This window comes from Pygocentrus nattereri, chromosome 5 (assembly GCF_015220715.1).
Source record: "Pygocentrus nattereri isolate fPygNat1 chromosome 5, fPygNat1.pri, whole genome shotgun sequence".
NCBI lineage: Eukaryota > Metazoa > Chordata > Actinopteri > Characiformes > Serrasalmidae > Pygocentrus > Pygocentrus nattereri.
In genome coordinates, this window is record NC_051215.1 from 35,116,245 (window position 1) to 35,139,012 (window position 22,768).

Consider the following 22,768-nt stretch of genomic DNA (forward strand, 5'->3'; position numbering starts at 1 on the left):
ATATTCATTTTTTTTGAGGGTACAATGACCTGAAACATAGTGTAGTTTCTTTGGGTTGACTGTAGTCTACCATGAAAACAGTGTGATAGTCAGAAAAACTCTGAACTATATAAATAGGGCCATAAAGTACAATGGATGATCAGTTTTCTGATACAGAGATCTTTCTGGCTGCAGTTGATCATCTTTTCATTTTTTTCTTGATTTTGCCTGACCTGGTAGCCATGTGGGTCTACATGCAAATCACATCTGAAAATGTATTTTGTGAGGCCATATCAGGAAAAGTCAAGGAAAGCAGACAGGAAAAGAAGTTTCATTACTACTCTGACACGTGGCAAAATTCAGTCACTGATGCAAAGTCGTTGAGAGTGGTTTGATTTGAAATGCACCGTTCTTGAGCAGCTTTCCAGGTCCGAGTTGTTTATAACCGTGGTGATGGCAACCTGACGCACAAAAGGTTTAAAGACTCTAAAAGTGACCTCACAAAGAGCTATTACACAAAATGTTTGAGTACATTGCCACATGCCTGATATGTTGTTGTACAATAGTTTTGAGATAAGATTTTGGCCTAGACATACGGTTGTTTAAGGCATCTAAGGACTCCTGGACACCCCATCCACTGCATGGATTTGTTAAATTCCATCGCCAGCACACTTGATTTAATAAGATGTAGTATTGATTGGCTAAACTAAGTGCTACATCCCATTCTGGGCTTCTTCAAGTAAAGGTTTGGAAATGGTTAAACAAACACACTGACATACATAAAACCACTACTTACTGCATGCAAGATATTTGTATTTATTCTAATATTAGTTTTTTTTCCAATGGATAAATGCTTTAAAGTGCCTAAAACTTTTACACAGTACTGTATATTTTTAAATGCATGCATAGCAGAGTGTTACATGTATAGTAAGGCAAAACAGTACCAACTAAAACTTTATTATTATTTCATTGCTATTTTACTACTGTAAGCATTACATAAAAACTCAGTTGTAGTGATTGTTTTGGATAATAAATAAAATTAGTATGTATTTGAGTTGTAGACATCATCACCCCTGGTTCCTGTCACCACCACTATAAAGAAAACCAGTTCAATTTTTCAGCACATTTTCACACCAAAACATTCTGAATGACTTTATTTGTATCTCAATGATTGAATTATGCAAACTTTTTTGAAAAATCTCCAGAATTCCCATTTAAATTGTCTGCACTACTTGAGCACCAGTGCTAGGCAGGGCCACATCACGGATTGTCAGAGTAGGTACAGACCATTTTTATAGTAGGTTAATTTCCATTATATTACTCTGAAGGGCAAAGTTATTCTATAGAGAATGAGATGGGGCTTTTGGAAGGTGTAGCTTTGGGCCATGCTTGATATTAATACAAAGTGGAGCTTTTTAAAACATATCCAGATTAGCAATTCATTAAATTCTCAATTTCATGCTATGGGTTTAAGAGTTTATAGTGAGAGGGAGAGAAATTGAGAGTGACCATCGTTCATAGCCATCCCAAACAGCAGGCTGTAATTAAATATGCCACTTCTGCTCTACTGATTCGCTCACTTCATAATTTGGCTGCTGAACTGAATGCATCTCTTTCTGTTAAAGGCCCGCATTGTTTTCACAGAGCTTTGGCCTCATTAGCAGAAGTAGATGCTGCGGTTCGGGGGGAGGGGTGGCCAGACTGCTGGAGCACTGTGTCTTCCCATCCATAGTAATGTGACACAATCAGTTTGGAGATGATCGTGGTGATTGGAGAACCAAACTTGCTGGTATTTTTCACTTTTTACCCAGTTTTAAACTGTCAAACATCTTGCCATTGTTTCCAGAACACTGATTTAGTACGTTTGCATGATGGGCCTATTTTAGATTGGTCATCTGTTCCATTATCTGCTGTATTTGGACGTTGCTGTAGAATCTAAACTAGTATACTTGTTGAACTTCAGTCTTCAGAGAGGCCAAAATATTCTTATTTAGTTTACCTCTATACAATACTGTCCTAATGAAGAGCCTCCACTGTCACGGCACTAACTGTGTGCGTATTAGGCAAAGTGAGGGACTCCAAGCTCACTTACCCTGCTGTATGGGCTTATCAGAAGCTAAGCCAGAGGGAGGAAAAAAACAGTAAAGCTAGTCTCAGTCGGCCAGAGCTACGGGCACAAGGCCATCTGTCCATTCTCTGAATACAACTGACAACAAAGGGGGGCAATTCTTCATTACCAGGACCATACAGCCACTAGAGACTCACATACTCCCTCACATTGTTAGAGAGACAAGGAGGACAAGAGGGAAAAAACAACTGACCGACACCAACCTACTGTCTCAACCTCTATCAACCCAGCAGGTCAGTTTGCTAGCTTGCATCAAAGCTGCTTGTCACACTTTCAGACTGGGACAAATAGGCTTATTTACGCGTTTAACCTGTCTGGACTGTGCTCTAGTGGGAAAATACTACACCAAAGTGGTTTGAAGATGGAATACAATCATACAATCTTTCTATCAGTCTATTTTTAAAGTTAATTTATGTGTAGACTCATATATATGATATATATATATAAATTGACTATTGTCTAAAGAAACCTTGTATCTTCAAAATGGTAACTTTACAGGAGAAGGAAAAAACCTTCTTTACTTTTAATGTAAGTCAATGGAACCAGACGTCTTTCCAAGTAATTTTGTCCTGTTTCTTTTGAGCCGTTCACCATGAAATTTGCATACAATATAAAGGACAACAGGCTTTTTCAAAATACATCAAAAACTGAAAAATGACAAAAATGGAGATACAAGTATGTGTACACAGTATATTATACATGTCGTACCCTCTCGGTCTTTTGTTATTTGTTTTTGGACATGCAGGGATTACGTGTGTCCAGCAATACATGTTCCAACCATCTCCATGTCCTATTTGCTTTATTAATAATTTAAATATCTAGTAATAAGTAAGCGAATAAGTGATGCCACTAACATTTCCAAATAATGTAACCAATTTGAGCTAATATTTAAATAGTATGTAAATGTAGAACTTATTAACGCTTGCGCAATGATGCTTTGAAATTCATTGAATATCGCTTATCTTAGTAACAACTACATTGTAAATGCTCATTTGTTTTGATTAGATTTACCCAAAGTTAACTTCCGAATTTAGTAAAATGACAATTCAGGTTTTATTGTGTACATCTCAAGCAAAAACAAGTACTCTAACAATTATATTGATGAAGTTTTTCTTTCTTCACATTTTGGAGAAATGTTTGATCTGTGAGTATGTAAAACGGTGCATATATGATCAGTATATCTGGGCTTGTTAGTGTTGTGACAGGGTGGTTCTAAGGACCTGGGGGCCTGCTGACAAGCTTGAGGAGACAGAAATGGGTCAAAAGGGTTTTAGCATTAGCCAAATAAATCCTGGCCTATAGGATTAGGCAAAGGCAGTTGCTGTTTGTTTGATGCATTTACCTGATGAAACAACAAGGAATAAAAGTCCAATAAAAGAGCAGACGTTTTACTCCACTACAGACGGACATTGTTAGGGCTATTCTTAGCCTTATTACTGATATTGATCTGGTTAATGTGAATATTGATCAGTAGCATTTTATAAACTCGCCACATGGCTCTAGTTAGCAGAGACATTTTGAAATGGAAATATTTTAATCTGAATGCCCCTCCTTCTTTGGTATTGAGCCCAGATCATAATTGTTTAAGCGAATACAGAACACATGTATTCCTATTGAATCTTCATTCAGTCTCATCTTTTTTTGGCATTATCATCAGTGTGTCTGCTGCTTGTCTGCTGCGTTAGGAGTGCAATGGCGACAGAGAGAGCTGCTTCTGCTCTTCAAACCTCATGTAAGTATCTGAAAAACAGTGAAATAGAGGTGAGCTATTGTTGAAAGAGTGCAAAGAAGAAATATGACAGAATTCCTAATGAAATTCATTGTGTGAGCTGCAGGGCCTCATTAGGCAAAGATCAGGCACAGGACCCATTATCAGAGTAAAACTGCACAATAACTACAACTGCATAAGATATTCACAAAAGACCTTCAAAGGATCAGACGCGTCTGGAGAGCTAACACGAGTCCTTTTTTAATTCCACCCTCTATGTAGCTTATGACCTCCCCACGCTTATCACAGAGTCTCAGAAATAGAAAATGTTAAATCTCGCCTGAATTTAGACAGCGCGTAAGAGGAATGTAGGGAACAGTCCAGCATTGTGTACTTACAGGGAAATTAACAAGATTTTGTTAGACATGGTCACACAGACATCACTTGATCCTCAGAGCCAGCAGAGAACAAGTGCCTCCTGTTGAGTCTTATCAAACTCTGTCACAACAGTTTTATTAAAATGGAATCAATAGAAGGCACCTATGTGTGGCTCCAATTGGCAGCAGCACTGAACTCTCACATCCTTGCCCATTTCCAACAGGAACGAAAATAAAATAACAGAGAGCAGAAAATTGGAAACGTGTATCTTTGTGAGAATTAAATGAATATTTTTGGAGATACAGTCTTTATAGTTGAGGTTTATTGAAGTAATCAAATATGTAGAGTTATTGCAGAGACTTGCATGGCTGCTTATTGAATTGCTTTTGGTCCTCTGTATCCTGTACTGAATTGCTAACATCCTTATCTGTTTGTCCGTGCAGAGCAAGTCTGTCTGAAAGCGTGAAGTGTCCAGATCATCAAGAAGTATGAATATGAATGAGAAGGAGGGCAGCATGTCTGAGGGAGGGCTAAATGTCACCCTCACCATTCGCCTGCTAATGCATGGAAAGGTGAGGCTGGTAAACCCTTATATTATAAATGTTTATGAGCTGTTTCGACTTTGGGTCTTCCATAATAAATACTCAGCTGACAGCATAAATTATTTTACACTCATTTTTGACATGTCCTAGCATGAAAATAAGTTATTATATTGTAGTATGGTAACTTGCCATCAATATAGTACACGATTTTTTTATTGTTTATATCTATAAGCACATCATTATATACAGTGTTTAACTAAGATGTACAACAGTACCACTACTTAGTAAAACAGAACACGTGGCCTTCTGCTAATTGCATTGCATTTGCACTTAAAGGGGTCAATGTTACAGCGTGTAATGCATATATACAGGAAAGGGCAAAAGAGACCACCCTTTGTTTAATTAATTCAACTAAAATCCACTCGAAACTGCCATTAAGTTCACTTTCACCATTTTTCAGCATCAGGGGATAGAAGCACATACGCAGGGATGTTTTTGTTCAGTCTTAGAAGTTGGTTGCATTTTCTGCTTCTCACAATCCAAGTAATCCTAAACACTCAATGATGTTTGAGTCTGGGCTCTGGGGTGGTCAGTCCACTGTTCTGAGAACACCAGCAGCTTCTTTGTTTACTTTGCAGGGTTTTTTGTCCATTTTCTTTTCTCAGTAAGGACATCTTAACAGCTACACATCCTTTCAGACTTTTGCTATTGAGTTGACTGACCGGTTTGGCCAACTTAGGACTCCCGCTTTCTCTTTACCTTTTAATAATTGTTTGCACTTCCTTTTGGAAAATCCTACTTTTGTTGCTTATTTTCCTTTCTTTGTGGAAGTAGTTTATCTAATATTTAATTAATTAACTAGTTAAAAAAGAATAGATTGTACTTAATGTCCATTTTGATTGGAAATAATACAAATCAAGAGTGCTCTCTGACTTTTGCATAGTCCTGTAATATGATAGAGTTGTCTGAAATAGTTTAGTAATCTACTAATAATTATTTGATCTACACTACATCAGTAATCTATATGTTGTTTATAGCATTATGAAGCACATAAGAGAATTAAATTGTGTATATTGTGCATTTCTATTTCTTTATTTCTAATAATGAAAATATTAAATATTTCATTATTTTGTAGGAAGTGGGCAGCATCATTGGGAAGGTATGTATACTGCAAAACAAAGTTAGTGGCTTAACTGTGACTCCTCATTGTAACAACAGGATTACTTTGCATTGCTTTATATTTTAGGCATGTGTTCTCTTTAATAACTGTAACGGTTTGGTTCTCAGAAAGGTGAAACGGTCAAGAAAATGAGAGAGGAAGTAAGTAGTACTTTTTGTATGATAATAAGAAATATGTTTATACCATATGCTACTATTTGTTGAATGGCTGAAAATGGTTTTATTCTCTTAATATACAGAGTGCATTACAGAATGCATAAACGAGGCTCCAGCATGGCTGAAATATACCTGTTAAGCACGAGTGCTTTTGAGGCTGGCTTATACTAAATAAAACATGCATAATCAGTGCTAGAATGAAGTCCATAACTCATGAATGTTCTTTTCTCTGCGTGATTTTAGAGTGGAGCTCGTATTAATATTTCCGACGGCTCCAGCCCTGAGCGCATCGTCACCATCACTGGCCCCTCTGAGGTCATCTTCAAAGCTTTCGCCATGATTGCAGAGAAATTTGAAGAGGTTTGTCATATTGTGCTGGAAAACATCATTATATGTAATTAACTTCATTCTGCTGTAATGTTTTGGTAATCGTTACACCAAAGATTCAGACCTTTTTTGAAAGCGGAGCTTATTAAGACTTATTCAAACTAAAAAGGATTTCTCCTTTGTGCTGTGTTTGGAAAATGTTGATATACTATGAAATGCTTGGCTCGCTGGCCTCAGTGGGTTTGAGCTAAATTAGTTAAATTTTCTTTATCAGCACCTCATGTGGTTTCCCAGTCATTTTAGAATTAATATCGGTTTTAATTAGATGCTTTCTTTTACCGCAGATACCATCGTATTGTGCACAGTGAAGTAAATGACTTGTAATGAAGGCCACGTGACATTGTTGCTTCTCCATTGCAGGATATCCTGACGTCCATGGTGAACAGCGCTGTGACGAGTCGACCCCCTGTGACACTGCGCCTTGTGTTCCCTGCCAGTCAGTGCGGCTCGCTTATCGGCAAAGGAGGCTCCAAGATTAAAGAGATCAGAGAGGTAGATATGAGCTTTAATCTGGTACCAAACAGATTAAAGAGAATGAGAGTTATGAAGGTCTGTGGGAGTCCCACATGATTCATAGCATGGTGATTTGTTTAACACTTGGTATTCTTTGTTTGCATGCCCAGTGCAAACGCACTGACTCAGTGTGATTAATTGTTCTCATCAGCACAGAACTTTTGTATTCATGAGCTAAGAGCAGCTCCATTTAGTCTCCAGCACAGCCGCACACCGTCCCCTCTGGCTTCAATTCCGAGCACCAAACACTTCTTCTTTCTACAGTTATCTGTCTGGCATGTATTTGACTAAGTAGAACAGTGATACAGAAATAGTATGAACTCAGGAAGCAGCGTAATTCTCCTCACTTTGTTAGCATTTGACAGGAGGACAGTGGACTTTGTGAGAGAATTCTGCTTCAGCTTGTGGATTTCACTGAGTAAATTTAGCTGTCCCCTCTATTCAGGGCTGTGGCGGGTGAACTGGTTGGTTGAATTCCCGGTTGCTTTGAATGTCTAGGACAGGATGACCCTCCAAGGCCCAAATAGATTCATATTTATATACAGTATCCAAATAGGCTGGCCTAAATAACTGCTCACTTCATAACAATGTCAATTCAAAACTTGTTCTGAGCTGCTATTTTCTATGTCATTTTGCAGTGCTCTGAAAAATGAAATGGCATATAGATGTACAACTACTATATTAAGATAATACTAAAATATTGCTTATAAAACTGTGCAGAACATGCCATTATTTGTTGTGTTTCACTCAAACTGCCAATTTTCTTTGTCATTTAAGATCCTCTGTGGCTCGTTTGCATTAACAGTTTTGTATGTCAGACCACAGGTGCCCAGGTGCAGGTGGCTGGGGACTTACTGCCGGACTCTACCGAGAGAGCAGTGACCATCTCCGGCACTCCTCACGCCATCACGCAGTGCGTGAGGCTCATCTGTGCTGTCATGCTGGAGGTCTGTGTGCATGTGTGAAATTTAATTGTTACAGCTTTGAAGATGAATATGGATGATTTCCCCTGTGCTTCAGCATTATCGCAGTGTGGGATGTATGTAATATATTGTAATTTTTCACCTACATGCTTCATTTGAATTCCATTTCATTATGTTCAGCATGTTTCTAAGCTTTCTGTCCTGCCTAATTCATCTAGCAGTGCTCTGGGGCCTCCCAGCAGCTTAGTCACTTTTCAGTCTTGAGTTTCTATGCTTTGTACTGTAAATGTTGATTTGGGAGAGGGAGCACATACTGTGAAAAATGTTCTCTCATGTGCGTACTGAATGAACACATAGCTTCTTTTTTTCTGTCTTCTGGGTGTAGTCGCCGCCCAAGGGAGCGACGATTCCTTATCGGCCCAAACCTTCCCCTGGTGGCAATCCTACAATCTTATCCCAACCGCATACAGCTCCAGTGAGTAGCTCAACCATCTCCCAACCTTCCTCAGAGCAGCAGTTGTGTTAAGTTATGAAAGCAGTGTGGTTATGGATTCAGTGACTCCACTTAAACATTAATGATTGCATAGCCGCACTCTCACTGGGGAGCTATGAGTGTGGATATTTAGGCTAATGATTGCATTGAGATCAGTGTGGCTGAATAAATCTTGCTTTCAGATCTCATCAGTAATAGAGTCACCAAACAGCCAGCAGAGTGCTTCAGTGCTCTCACACATGCATATAAGACATGCTCTGGCTTGACTGAATTACTGATCCAGGACTGTCTGGTTTAATCAGAGTAGCAAGGAGTGTCGGCAGAGATTTTCAGTCAATGCATAGTATTCTATTCTATTCTATTCTATTCTATTCTATTCTATTCTATTCTATTAGTTCAGTATTTTTTGTTAGGGATCATGTACAAATATCAGCATAAAATGCATGCTGTACACCAGTGTTAAATACTAGCTACTATGAAAGATTATTTGTGAGTGCATTTTTAAAATCATGAGATCTCCTACTGTGTTTTGTGTGGGATTTTTTTGCATTTTTTAACACAGAGCGTGTAAACTGCCTATGGATGAGTTACACCAATCAGAAGTAACAATTTTGGACAGAATATTTGAAAAATGGCTGAATACTGACCACACTGTCCTGAATATATTCAGTAACATATATTGCAATACTAAAAATGTAACATTTAGTAAACTGCTTCTGTAATTTAATATACACTGTTCCTCACTGTTACTGTTGGAAGGTAACTGCATTCTGAAAGCTGCCTTCACAAAATGTAATGTAGACTAAATACAGATACTTCATTTATGTATTCTCAGTATGTATCCCCCACTACATATATTCCATCACATCCCAGATGTGTACATGACAGGACAACCACAACTGGCAGTCTAGCACACAATGTTCTGTGGACCAGAAATAGTGGATACTCCACCAAAAGACCAAAAAACAGGTCTTAATTTACAGAAAAAACTCAGTTTAAATCTCAGTTACAATATTAGTCCAGAAAGTAGATTTTTTTTTGCCCAGGCTGTTCAGCTCTACTACTAGTTAATTACCATCTGCAGTCCCTGAGTAAGTGCACATAAAATTCTGTGTTATTCTAGTATAGTCTATCTCAGTCTATCTAGACTGAGATAAAGATGTTTGTGTTTATTCATGATGCCTTGACCTTTAGTTTATAACATCTTCACTGGATGTGATTTGTTTGAGAAGCTGCATGTGTGATAAAGCAATCATGACCTTTAGGTGGACGCTGTGAGATTTTGAGCTGGCCAATCATGCGAGTGCCCTGTAGATTCTTATAATTTTAGATCTGAGTCACTGATATGCATTTAAACCACACATTCTAAGGCTTTACAAAGTGGGATGCACCTGATATTTTGATTACACTTTATTTGAATTCTACCTCCATAGGGGCTTCATAATACATTGAAGCATTGAATAGCATATTTATAAGCAATTTATTTAACATAACAGGTTATACCTGTAATCACTAGGTGACAAAATGTTTTATGTAAGTAAAATAAATGTAAAGTAAATGGCATTGTATTAACATAAGGAGCCTTAAACATTTAACACTGTAATGAAGCATCATTTCTAAGTAAGGGAACTTATCAGGCAGAGACCTGGTTAATAGCAACACAGGTGTATGTCTGTGGAACACATACACAAAAATACTATAGTATACTGCAGCTGCATTGGTCTCCTTAATAGGATGTTCTTAAGTTTCATTAATCATGCTTCATAACAGTGTTATAAGTAGAATAATTGCTTGTTTCCTTACGTTAAAGCCCCTATAAGTCAATGTCATTTTTTCATAAATCATCTTATATTACGATTACTGGCATAAGCTGTTCTTAAATAATAAATAATGCTATAATATGCTGTACAAGGCTTATATGTGGTATGAAGTCACATTGTAGGACGTTTGTAAATAAACTTTGAATAGCCAGTAGGCTGGATCTAGTGTTTGTCCACTAATATATTCATACAGTGACCCCTTGTGGTTGCATAGTGAAGTGGTGTTTGGTTAGCTTACTCCATCAATGCCTTAATGTGGGTATGTACATTGGAAACCATGAACCGTAATTCAGAATAAGTTTATTATGCATTCAGTTCCAGCCAGCCTGAAGGTGTTTTTTCTTTTATGCAGGCCTTTGCTATTCCAGGACAGTTCGCCATTCCACCTCAAGACGTGAGTGCCAATCCTGCTGCCTTATCAGAGCTGTTGGTCATTTCTTTCATACGGCCACTACCTCACTCCCTCCAGCCACCTCCTGCCCTCGCCACCACCACACCTCCCCCACTGCATCCCACCACACATCTCAATACCCTTCTCCCTAAAACACAAGCACTGGAGTCAATACTAATACAGCAGCTTTGACTGTGAGCACATACATCAGTTGTTGGTTTCTCATCCAGGACCATTCATTGCATTTGAATGACTAATGCCTAGTGTTTACTAACACCTTTTCCTCCTTTGTTTCTTCATACCCCTCCCTGAATGTATCACAAACAAATGTGTTTATAGAATCAGACATGAGTACTGTCATTATGTCAGGTTTTTCCGGGGTGAGTCCTAACGATCCCTGATAACAGATCTAATTGTGAACCTAAAAGATTGTCTGTAGATGTCAGTTTTCCTCTGAAATAATTCCATTTGATTGGCTAGTTCTAACCTCCCTTCCTGCCCCGCAGTTGACCAAGCTTCACCAGTTGGCTATGCAGCATATCCCCCTTACCTCCCTTGGGCAGAGCAACCCTACCTTCCCTGGTACGTACCCAAAAAACTCCCCAGGGAAGTCTGTCTCTACCCTCCATCGCTCTTTCTGTCTTGTCTACATCTTTGTGTCTGTATCTCTCGCTCTTGCTCTTTCTCTCTCTCTCTGTCCATCACTCTCTCTCTCTTTATCTCTCTCTCCCAATTTCCTTTCTTTCCTGTCCTCTCTCTCTCCTCATGTGTTCACCATCACTGAGTTCTACTTATGCACTCTGAGGAAAGGGAAGGAAAATCAATGTCATGGTAAGGCAACCGAAGTCATAATACTGTATGTGTCAGAAAGCCTACCTTATGCTGCGTGTGCTGTGCTCTGACACCGGCCGACAGCCCAGGTGACTTTATGCTCATCGTCATCTGTCACGAGGAGTTACGGCCGTGTCGTATCAGGTGATTGACAGCATTGTGGAGGCTTTGTGATGTATACGTGCCACCTCATATTTTAGCTCAGCATAAAGACTGGTATTCCACCTTACCCAGCCTTTCGTTCGTTCATTCGTTATTTATTTATTTTAATCTCCTCCCGTGTTACTCCATGTGCACCTCCACACCACCCCTAACCTGTTCAGTTCCACCAGCATGCCCTCCAGCCCACAGCCCTGTCACTGCACTGCACACATTCTCACACACACATTGCAGCAGGCCAAGCACGATCACTGCTATGGAGAAAGGCAGTGCATTGTGACAGGCTGTCACTGAGTAGATGTTTAAGATGGTATGCTTTTTTTCTGGGAAGGAATTTTAATTCAGTGCAATCACAATTTAAACAGAACTCATTCGCGACCCATCTAGCACTGCCCTTTGTATATTAAATAATTTGGGGTTTATTGATTCAGTTTATTTTAAATAGTTTTACTGGTGGTGTAGTGAGCTTGAAAATTTCTTGTACTCTGCATTCAGGCAGCTGATAGCCTTGATCAATGTCATGTTGAGTTGTTCCCCCTCTGTCTTCCCACATAGGTCTGGATGCCTCTGTTGCAACAAGTTCTCATGAGCTGACCATACCGAATGATGTAAGTCTTCTTGCAGTACATGTGATACATAAAATGCATGCATTACTGTTTATATTAAGCATGACTGTCGGCATTCATGGCAGTTCACATTACGTTAATGACCTCTTTGACATGTTAAGAGCTGCTGGGAAACCAGCAATGCTTCAGCTCCAGCCTTTGTCTGTCACTACCGCTGTCATTGAAATTAGCAAATGCTGTCATTGACACTGTAGCACAGCAGTGACAGTGATGAGGCCATAATATACGGAGAGTAATCAACAAGGCACGGCTTGTACATTTTTCAACTCTATTTCTATAGAATCTTTAAGGATATTCTGTTTCTCTCTAATTAAGATCACATCTGAGGCAGATCTATTTAGAATTGCAACTTGCCCACTAAATCATACAGATGCTGTCTGCTGCTCACCCTGTCATCTCCTTTCAGCTCATAGGCTGCATTATTGGCAGACAGGGCACCAAGATCAATGAGATTCGCCAGATGTCTGGAGCCCAGATCAAGATAGCTGGGGCCACAGATGGTTCGGCTGTGCGCCACGTCACCATCAGCGGCTCCCCGGCCAGCATCAGCCTGGCCCAGTACCTCATCAGTGCCAGGTAAGAGATCCCCTCGGCAGGCCAACTGTAACCCTGTGACTTTTACACATGTAACTAGTATAACGGGCCAGACTTAGCATAATAGAATTTCATGCTGTGTCCTTTTTGTTTAATCCCACCCATTTTTGGCACTCCTCAGCTTTATTAATACTCATCAAGGCATGTGAAACCCTTTTTTAATGGTTTGTTCCTTGTAACACGTAACATTTCCCTTTTATTGATTCTTCTGTCTTTTGTTTTTGCTTTTTTTTTTCTCTCACCCTTTTCTTGTGCTCCCTCTAATTACTCTACTAACCAAATCCACCCCACCCCTCCTCTTCCCTTCCCTGTGGCATTGGTGTATGTATGTGTCTGTGTTTGTGAGTGTGTTTGCAGTTTAGAGATGGCTAAACTCAGCATCCAGGCTGCCTCCTCCTCCTCTTCCGGCAACCCCGTCGACCTCAGCCTGAGTTTCCCCCAGTCCGCCTCTCCCGCCTCTACCCCTTCCTCCGTGGCCATGCTGGCTGCTCCTCCCTCTGCCATTAATGTCCACTCCCCTCAGGCCATGCCCACCATCCCCAGCGCCCACTACGCCCTCCCGGTCTCCAGTCTGCTTGGCATGAAAACCGTGCCCCTGCTGGCCGTGCACACCGCCGCTTCGGGCCTCACCCCCTACACTGCCAAGATCCCAACCTCGGCCACCATCAAAAAATCAGAACGCCAGAAGTTCGCCCCCTACTGACCAGACTCAACAGCCTTTTAATCTCTCACTCTCATCTGTGCTATGTGTGCTGTTTGTGTTTTGCATCTCCGAAGACTTTGAAGGTTGAGTCTTTTTTTCTTTTTTCCCTTTTTACCCTCTTTTTTTGGTGCATCTTCATGCAGTATTATGCAAACGGATAGTGACAGAGTGACAAGATGAATTGCTCCTCAAATCATCCTCCATTTTCTTTGGCATCTCATTCGGAAATGTTTGAGATAGCAATCTCACGCCATATATTTTAAATGACACTTCATTCTTTTCCTTTTTCAAACCGCAGCCCATGAGACTATGAAGTATTGTATTTGAAATCTCACTCAAGTTCTTTATTTGCTTATTACAACCTCTGTAAAATACAGTACATGCATATATGTGATAATCACAATATTGGAGAATGCACTGCTCTAATCTTCATTTTGTCTGGAGTTTCTCTGAATTAGTCACTTTTGAGTCATATTTTGCTAATTATGTCTCTTGTGCTTGTTTTCATCTTTCATCTTTATGGCATTAAAGCAGGGAAATGGAATTTGCTATAGTTCTCGCTTGGAACAAAAAACACAAATGTTGGCATAAATGATATACTAACTAGTCATCCTGCAGTGCTGTGGTGCGAAATGCATTAAGGGTCATACTGACATGAGGACACAGTGTATGGGAGTCATAGCACCATGTATGCAAATGACATTGTATTTGAGGTCGGGTTATGGGAGACTTTTTAGGGTTTTTTTTTTTTCTCATTTACTGGTAACTGTGAACCATTTAACGTTGTAATAAACAGGCACACCATACCGCACTGGCAGAGGAGGAGTGGAATGACTGTTCTAAACTGTGGCAGCATGTTACTGTCCTGTAGAGCTGAGGGTGTGCATCTTTCCTAGGCTGTCTACAGTGCTAGCTGGCCTGGGGCCTCCTTAGCCATGCAGCCTCTCATTAAAACTCTGACTGGATTACCCCAAAGCCATATGGGATTCTTAAGAACTTGGTGTTATTCAGGAGAGCCAGGCTACGCAAATGATATGCAAATTCACAAAATCTTTCGCTAAACTTTTTAAGAACAAAATTTGTTAAGTGTTGTAACTATAGTGTTGACCTATTTGATGAACTTTTTAAATTAATTATTTTATGCCCATTCGGTATAAGAAATGTTCTTGTGTTTGTTCTTTTAGACTGTTTTTGAAGTCACTGTTGTCTTTTTGTTGTATGATAAATGTTCTTTTGCTCCTAAATGTAGAACTTGTGTAGAACCACATATTCTTAAATTAAATTGTGGCAGCTTTTTATTAGAACACAGTGTCCTTTGGGTTTGTTATTGAAAACGGATTTTTAACTCCTGAAAAAGATTTATGAACAATTCATTATGAACATAATCAGTAATTGTGTAGTTTAGCAATATTGCACATCTTATGTTTCATATATTCTGAGAGTTCTACAGTATGGGCAATGGCTTCTGCTGATGCTGCAGTTGCATTTCTGCATTACGGTAGCCGTTTTCAATAATACATGGAGTGCTAAAGTATGAGTTATTTTGGTTGAAGAAAGCTTGTGCTTTGAGGAATCAAAGCTTGTGGAGTAGGCCAGCGCACTCCTTTGGGAGAATTTGTATGAGTGCACAGCAGCAATGATTCAAAAACAATTGCATTTATATAAAAAACGTCTCTCTGTTGATTTACAGTTTGTAATTAGCTGTGAGCAGCAGCAAATTTTTGATATGCTACAGAAAATTTTTCTAATTCAGTTCCATGAGGGAGTTCAACACTGGGATACACAGCATTCATCCAATTGTCCTCAGTAGTCATTTATTTGGTGCATTCTCAGCACTTGCCCTTGCACAAAACAGAATGCATAATGATAAGCGCTGTGACACCGACAGAAATGTTAACAGTTTAAACAGCATTCAAAGCCGTTACATGTCTTTTAGTATTTTCCTATCCAAATGTGGTGTTTATAAATAACTGTAGAGCTCTTGCATCATTCAAATACAGTGCAGTGTGTTTTATGGATGGCCTTTCTTTAAAGGCCTTTTGACATATTTCCTCTGCCCTGTCAGGGATGAACTTCATTTCACCTCCTCCCCTACCTGGAGACGTGAAGCAGCAGCCTTTTCACAGGTACTGCATGAACACATTTCTTCGACAGTTGCTCATTCGGGCATGTGCTCTGGGCTGAACATTACCGCGCTGTCACTCACTGACTTTAGGCCCCTTGTCCTCATCTCAACGAGCAGCGACCCCATTCAACATTGATGAAACAACTTCGGTTTTGAGCGATATACGCGCACACACTTTCGCAGCCAAGTAGCCAGGACTCAACCCTAACCCAGAGTGCTGCTATTTCAGAATCGCGCCTGCATGCTAAATGCAAAGCCTGAACATTGTTGGACTGGATCAATAGCTCTAATAGGCATGTGTTGGAAGAAGAGAGGCTATTCCCTTTGAGAGGGCGCAGCCAGAGCCAACAGCCAGAGCTCTACTGGAATGTTGTGGGCATCTCAGCCTACCTTTTTTTTTTTTTTTTGTTAATGCTGAATTAATGATTTTCCCCTCTCACCCCATCAAAGCGGCCCTGATGGAAATGACTACGTCCGACTCTGAATAATCAATTATATTAATGCAGGCCTGTGCTAGATATGAAAAGCGTTTCTTTAAAGGATGTAATCATCTCGCCCCAGGCTTGGTGGCCTTACTGCATGAAAGAGCGGGTGACATCCAGCTTCACCACAGCACACTGTTCTCACGCATTCACAACTCCAGACACATACCCTCTCTCTAGTGTTAAAAATCAACAGATGCTATCTATAGCACCACAATCAAGGGATTGTCAAGGCATTTTTCCCCAGCAAATGTATTCATAGTTGATCCTGTGCATCTGATGTTTTTTGGCTTAGTATGCTGCCTTTTCATCCAATCATGCCAAAACATCCATTCTGTTCAGTGTATACCTGACATTTTTTCACATTTGCATTTTGTTTGTCTGTGAACAGTTTTGCAGAGGCAAGTCTTAATAAAATTCAGAACAAAAACAGATTTTGATTCAAAACAAAATTATGCCATTATTCTTTTTTTCAGTAATATAGAGCCTAATGGCAGAATGCAGGAACCGCAGCTGTAGCGCTTTCATTCTAGCAGGTGGCAGTGAGATGGCAGAGTTATTCCTCATAAATCTGCCACTTTTTTACTGCTTGGTGGGAGGTGTTGGTGTTTATATCAAATCAGTGTGATTCTGTGTTCATCATCGCTTTCAGAAAGAAGATCTTCACTTGTATTTTGGTTATCTCAGAACACTTCCACAGATTCAAGACTGAAATACAGCCTTCTTAATCTAATAGATACAGAGACAATAAAAAGGTTCACAACAGGTTCCCACTCAAAATAAAACTTCATCTTTTATTCAAAAAATATCTGAGTAACTTTCATGCCACTACTCCTTCCAAGCTCCTTCAGCATTACAGAGCCTAATGACAGTGAGTATGGAAGCATGTGTCTGCTATTTGGGGAGAAGGCCATGTGATATGTCATAATAATGAGAGAGTTTCTCACAATCGTGACTTACTATTGCATAATTATGACTTATCATGTCAAAACAATTACTTAATGTCTCATAAAAATGATAATGTTTCCCACATTTATGACTTAAGCTTTCATAATAATGGCTTACTGTCATAATAATGAGAAATTTTTCTCATACACTCTTTACAAAAATTCTTCAAGGGTTCTTTGGTAAACAAAATGGTGGTGTAGATGGTTCTACAACACTCTTTTTGAAGGGTTCCACTATAGTTACAAGCCAAATAATCATTTTTGGTACTATATAGAATCCCTTTTTGCTAAGAGTGTAATGATAGGTGCTAAATCATTACTATGAAATACTAAGTCGTATTTATGTGATGGTGATCAGTGCTGACTATAATGACTGTGAGCACACATACACCACACACACACACACACACAGACACACACACACACAGACACACACACAAGCACATTATGAACTGTGGCGTACACATACGCACACAAAGGATTATGACATATATGTATATATTCACACAGCCACTTTCGCTTTCAGAGACTGTTATTTATTACTATTCATATCATCCCACACTCTGCAAATATGTAACTGTAGTTATGTACCTTTGAATGTAAACAGATTTCATAGTTTTGCAGTGCTACTTTAAGTGCATGTTGCTATTACCGCTATTTGTAATTATGTTTATTTGATTATTTCTGCTCTTGTGATCTTTATAGGAGAGACATACGAAATTTCATTGTACCTGAGTATAATGACGCTAAAGATTCTATTCTATTCTATTCTATTCTATTCTATTCTATTCTTTTGAAATGATTCCAAATGAAGTCATAACTATAAGATATTCAGTAATTATTATGAGATAATATCTCAATAGCATGGCATGCTAAGTCATAGTTATGACAATTATGAGATGCTACATCATAATTATGAGACACTAGGTCATAATTATGAAAAATGTTCTCATTACTGTGGGTTACTAAATGGCAAAATATTTGTTTCAGCAACAAAAACAGGCTTCCATACTAAAATGACTTCTGTAAATTCTTTAATTCTGGCAGGGGGCAGTGAAAAGCTAGAGCTATTCCTCACCACTTCCCTCCTGTCTGATGGGAGATTTTGATGTTTGTATCAAATTACTGCATGTTCTAGGTTCATCATCACTTTTAGAAAGAAGATCTTCACTTGCATTTGCTTTTTGTTTTTCTTTATTAAAGAACTAAAACAACACCATGCATGCATAATTTGAAAATGAAACTGTATTTGTCATTTAAAAACATTTAAATACTGTCCATGCCATCATTCTATCTAGATTCCTTCAGCATTGTTAGGAATGACTTCTGTAAACTCATTAATTCTAGCGATGGCAGTGAGATGGGAGAGCAACTCCTCATAGATACTACTTCTATCCTGTTTGGTGGGAGATGTTAGTGTGCATATCAAATGAGTAGGTACTCTTAGTTCATCCAGGGGCACTTTAACCTGTATCTGGCCCCTGGGGCTACAGGTGGTCGAGGGCCCTATGGGTCTAGTTTTACAAAAAAAGTCCAAAAATCAAAACCTTTGTTTTTAATTAAGGTGCACACAACGCCACCAGCCAGTGACTTCCACTACTGACATTCATCATCTTTCCATTACTTCACAAACTTAAACAAAAGTAAATTTAGCTTCTTATCTGACAAGTTTCTTTTTGGGATTTTCTGTTCCACCTTAAATGGTGCTGCAGTTGCATTTCGGTACCGGTGGCTATTGCAGCATTTAAGGTGACAGGAAATTGTTGAATAAGAAGCCGGCAAATAGGATCCTAGTTTCAGCCTCACCAAACACAAACTCACAACCAAACCACTTAAAAGCCATAGTCAGTCAAGGTTTGACATTTGTAGTGAGTTTGAGATGAAATTCAACTTGAGCTCATATGTGCTGCGCTCCATTTAGTCTGTTGCATGATGCTCCTCCAGAGGTGTGTGGTACAGTTGGCAAACCCATCTACATCACCTAAACAACTGTGGTCTACAACAAGCTATAGTTTGATCCAGTGGCATACACAGAAATAAAATATTGGGTAGGTCTATGAAAAAGTGGATAAAACAAAATAGAATATCCAAACGTGCAGACCCAAAGACAACAACATGATAAAATCAGATGCAAGAGATGTGCAAAGATGAGGAAAAGCAACATAGCAAGCTTAAAAACCAAAACCTTGTCACTGCAGCTAAAGCACGTAGCCATGACCTGCATGAAAAATGTTTATGGTCCTTTCATGTCTTACTTTTGATGCATTGAAGTAACATTAAAGGCTTGCTTTTCTATTAACACATTTCAGCCTTTGAAGTAAAACAGGATTGTAATTATCAAATTCACAGGAAACTCACAATGACAATGGAAGAAACTGACACACTGTATGGGATGGAATCTCACTTTTACACATACTGTTACATCTTTCAACTGTAGCTGGAACTTCAAACACTGGCGCACTGATAACAAGCTGAGTTTGAGGCAATAGGCCCTTCTACATTTTTATGTTTTTCTACTAGAGGTACTCATTGCAGTGAGCCGGTGGCTGTGGAAAACATCTACAGTGGCATTATTGACTATGCCAACGTGGCATGCCCACCTGCTGGTATGCGTGCTTACCTTTTTGCCAAGTAGTTTATTATTAGCAGGCTCTTTCAACTCCATCTTCATCTCCAGCTAACATGGCTAATTCAACTTTTGGTTATAGTTGTTTCTGCCTACCCATTGTTTTACCGCTTGTAGATGTTAGTTGACGTTCCTCTATGAAAAAAGCTTAACTTTTATTCAGCTTGGACTCCCACATTATTGTGGTTGGTGTTCTCCAGCAATTCTGGACACATCCTTAAATGTGAATCTTGGCAGCTGTGACAGAGATGAATTGACACACCTTTCCATAGTGAGCTGAAGTAATACAAACGTCAGTATTTCTGAGGTTAATTATCGTCTGTAAGACAACAGCGGAAATTGTGTGCCATTTGTGTACTTCCGCTTCTGATAAAAAGGGCCTATGGTGGACAGCAATGGCTGCTGTGCAGTGATAGATGGACTGAGAAAATAAGGCAGATCTTGGTGGATAGTGTATTAATTTGATTGGCCACAGTGACAGCACTCACAGAATCAGAGGCCCTGGATTGCTTGGACCAATGGGCATTAGTCCAGGCAAGCCTGTGCCTTAAATTGCCCTTCAGTTCATCGACACTTGGGGAAGGAGATGGTAACTTAACTTAAAAGGCATTTCCACAGATTTTTCAACATCTCAAAAGTTAAATGGTGAAGATGTTAAGATCATTAAGAGTGGTTTGATGTGAAATGCTAGAGAAACTTACCAAGTCACAATTGTTCTCAGTGGTGACAGGATCAATAGATAGACCACTATTATAATATTATCAAGAAATTCATAAAACTCAGGCAGGTTCAATGGTTATTTTGGATAGTACTACAAGATAATGTAGCTAATGAGTAATGCAACTTATGTACATCAGTTAGCATCATGTCTATTTAGTGCTATATCATAGGGAACTACATTGGAGAAATGAGAAAAAAATCAGTAAATTTGAAAATCGATCACACTATTGCTTTAAATGAGAATTCCACCTATTTTACAAAAACATCTGCATAGTTATTAAGATATATAAGTCATTCAACGTGGTTTGCTGTGAAATGCTCCGTTATAGAGAAACGTACAAACTCAGAATTGTTCACAACAGTTTTGAGGGCAACCAGAAGTCTGAAGAGTGTAGTGTAACACATTAAAAGTTTAAGCAAACAAAATAGTTCTATGGTTAAAAGTTTGTTTAGTCGTGGTTACAATCAACATAAAATTTGTGCAGGGCAGACAGGGATGTGCAGGGCATTGAAAAGCAAAATAACACAGAAGGCAAGTTTTCTTTTTATATGATGCTGCTTTATCATTATTAGGATTACATATAGAAACAGAAGACCAGTACTCTCAGAAAAAAGGTGCTAAACTCTACAAGCGTGGTACACCTCTTGTCATTAGTACCTTTAGTCTCCAGTATCTTCAGTTAAGGAACATTATGGTACCATAATCCAAGTCTATTATATTTCTGGAGCTGTACTGACATACCATATCTTGTCTCCAGGCTTTTTATTTTATTGTTCTCTTTTAAAATAGTAGCTCATGAAAAGGGACAAATAAACTCTCTTTTGGTAAAAATAAATAAATAAATAAATAAAAAATAACAAATTTAAGGTACACAGTGGGACCCTAAAACCATCGCTGTACCTTTGTGAGGGTACATTTACAATGTTTTTACCTTGATTAATAAAAAATGTACCTGCACAATACCTTTATTCTGACTATGTAAGTGGAGGTTTCAGATACTAAATAAAATGGCTACATTTGTATTGCAGACTTTGTGGCCCCTGGTTTCCATCAGCACAGTAAAGATATCAGAGTGGTTACGTTTCTCTGCAATAAACCAGGTGATAAAAAAATGAAAAAAATTAAATGAATCAGAAATCACCATGCACGAATGTCTAAGTAAAACACAGTATCAGGGAGGGTCTCTTAGCTAGCTGAGCATTTCAGTTGATAGGTGGACGTGGGAGGGGGATGGGAGGGGATGGGGAAAATGTGACGTAATTGGTTAATATTATTTTTCCTGACCTGCTGATGCACAGTGACATCAATAAACAGGACATGTTTTACAAACAAAAGTCACAGTGATCAAAGACTAGGGAAAAATAAAAATGTCTATGGAGAGGCATGCTATGACGAATTGTGCATAAAGGGCAATTCCACCAATTTTCCAAATGCCTGCACAGTCCAGTCATTATGATGTACACAAAGCCGTTCAGAGTGGTTTGATGTGAAATTCTCTGTTCAGAATTGTCCACAGTGGTGGTGATAGGAACCAGGCATCTGAAAATTTGAATGCCTCTGGAAGCAAGTACACAGAAAGCTATTACATTGTTTTGTGACAATTAGCTTTTGGCATAATTATCTTTAAAATACATTCAGAGGAGAGGTAGCCTACATGCAGGATGCTGTAAGACAAAATAGTAGCCAAAGAAGGCATTTGCCTTGTAGACATGGAGACCCCTGGTTCCTGTCACAAGAAATCTGGGCTGGTAAGTTTGTTTACTAAGTCATTTCACCTTAAAACACTCGGAATGACTATGTCCATGTGACTGACCTGACTGAATCATGCAAACATTTTGGAAAATCGGTGGAAGCCCCCTTTAATATGACCATGCACATGAGGTTCCTATCACCCCTGGCTCCTGTTGCCACCATTGTAAAGAAATTAAGGTTGGTAGGTTTCCCTACAATGAGCCATTTCACATCAAACCACTCGGAATGCCTTCACATGTCAACCTGACTGACTCAGGGAGATAATCTGGAAAATCTGTGGAGTCCCCCTTTAGTGTGACAAGGTACATCAGGTTAATTTTTCAGGTTGACTTCAAAGGACTGAACAGGAGGAGGATGCGCACTCCAGCCGGAGATGATCGGTGTCTCACCCTCTCCAGTGGACTTCACAGTTGTTCAGCTTCACCTGCTCTCCAGTCCCTCACTGAGAGTCCTTATGCACAGGTTGTGTCAAAGAGCGAACTGCTCCAAGTTTCCCCACTTCCAGTTGAGATGAGACAGTACGCCCCCTGGTGGTCGTCAACATCTCGCGCTGACGCTTCTTGCCTCCAACTCCCCGCTATGTGACGTCACGGTGCTGAGGTTTT

At 39.3% G+C, this 22,768-nt stretch overlaps 1 protein-coding gene across 7 annotated transcripts; it reads left to right on the plus strand.

Moving 5' to 3' along the window:
* The first annotated feature begins 203 nt into the window (after positions 1-203).
* On the plus strand, positions 204-14,814 carry zgc:110045 (uncharacterized protein LOC664755 homolog). Of its 7 annotated transcripts, none has more exons than XM_037538661.1 (14): positions 204-1,768; positions 3,765-3,839; positions 4,637-4,765; positions 5,871-5,894; positions 6,023-6,055; positions 6,314-6,430; positions 6,818-6,949; positions 7,789-7,917; positions 8,279-8,368; positions 10,559-10,600; positions 11,104-11,179; positions 12,143-12,195; positions 12,620-12,789; positions 13,165-14,814. In XM_037538661.1, exons 3-14 carry the CDS (start codon positions 4,682-4,684, stop codon positions 13,508-13,510), a joined length of 1,296 nt encoding a protein of 431 aa, XP_037394558.1. In that variant the 5' UTR covers positions 204-1,768; positions 3,765-3,839; positions 4,637-4,681; the 3' UTR covers positions 13,511-14,814. The 7 variants fall into 7 exon arrangements, 6 of the variants coding, with proteins under 6 accessions (XP_037394558.1, XP_017580627.1, XP_017580634.1 ...); XM_017725138.2 differs by lacking the exons at positions 204-1,768; positions 13,165-14,814 and adding exons at positions 1,793-2,340; positions 12,929-13,154; XM_017725116.2 differs by lacking the exon at positions 204-1,768 and adding an exon at positions 1,796-2,340.
* Positions 14,815-22,768: the final 7,954 nt, after the last annotated feature.

What these genes read in the sequence shown, in the direction of transcription:
- zgc:110045 (XM_037538661.1), top strand. Translation starts at nt 4,682, where the DNA reads ATGAATATGAATGAGAAGGAGGGCAGCATGTCTGAGGGAGGGCTAAAT. An exon ending in TCTGTGCTGTCATGCTGGAG is followed by an intron (nt 7,918 to 8,278) that starts GTCTGTGTGCAT and finishes TTCTGGGTGTAG; the next exon opens with TCGCCGCCCAAGGGAGCGAC. An exon ending in GAGCAACCCTACCTTCCCTG is followed by an intron (nt 11,180 to 12,142) that starts GTACGTACCCAA and finishes CTTCCCACATAG; the next exon opens with GTCTGGATGCCTCTGTTGCA.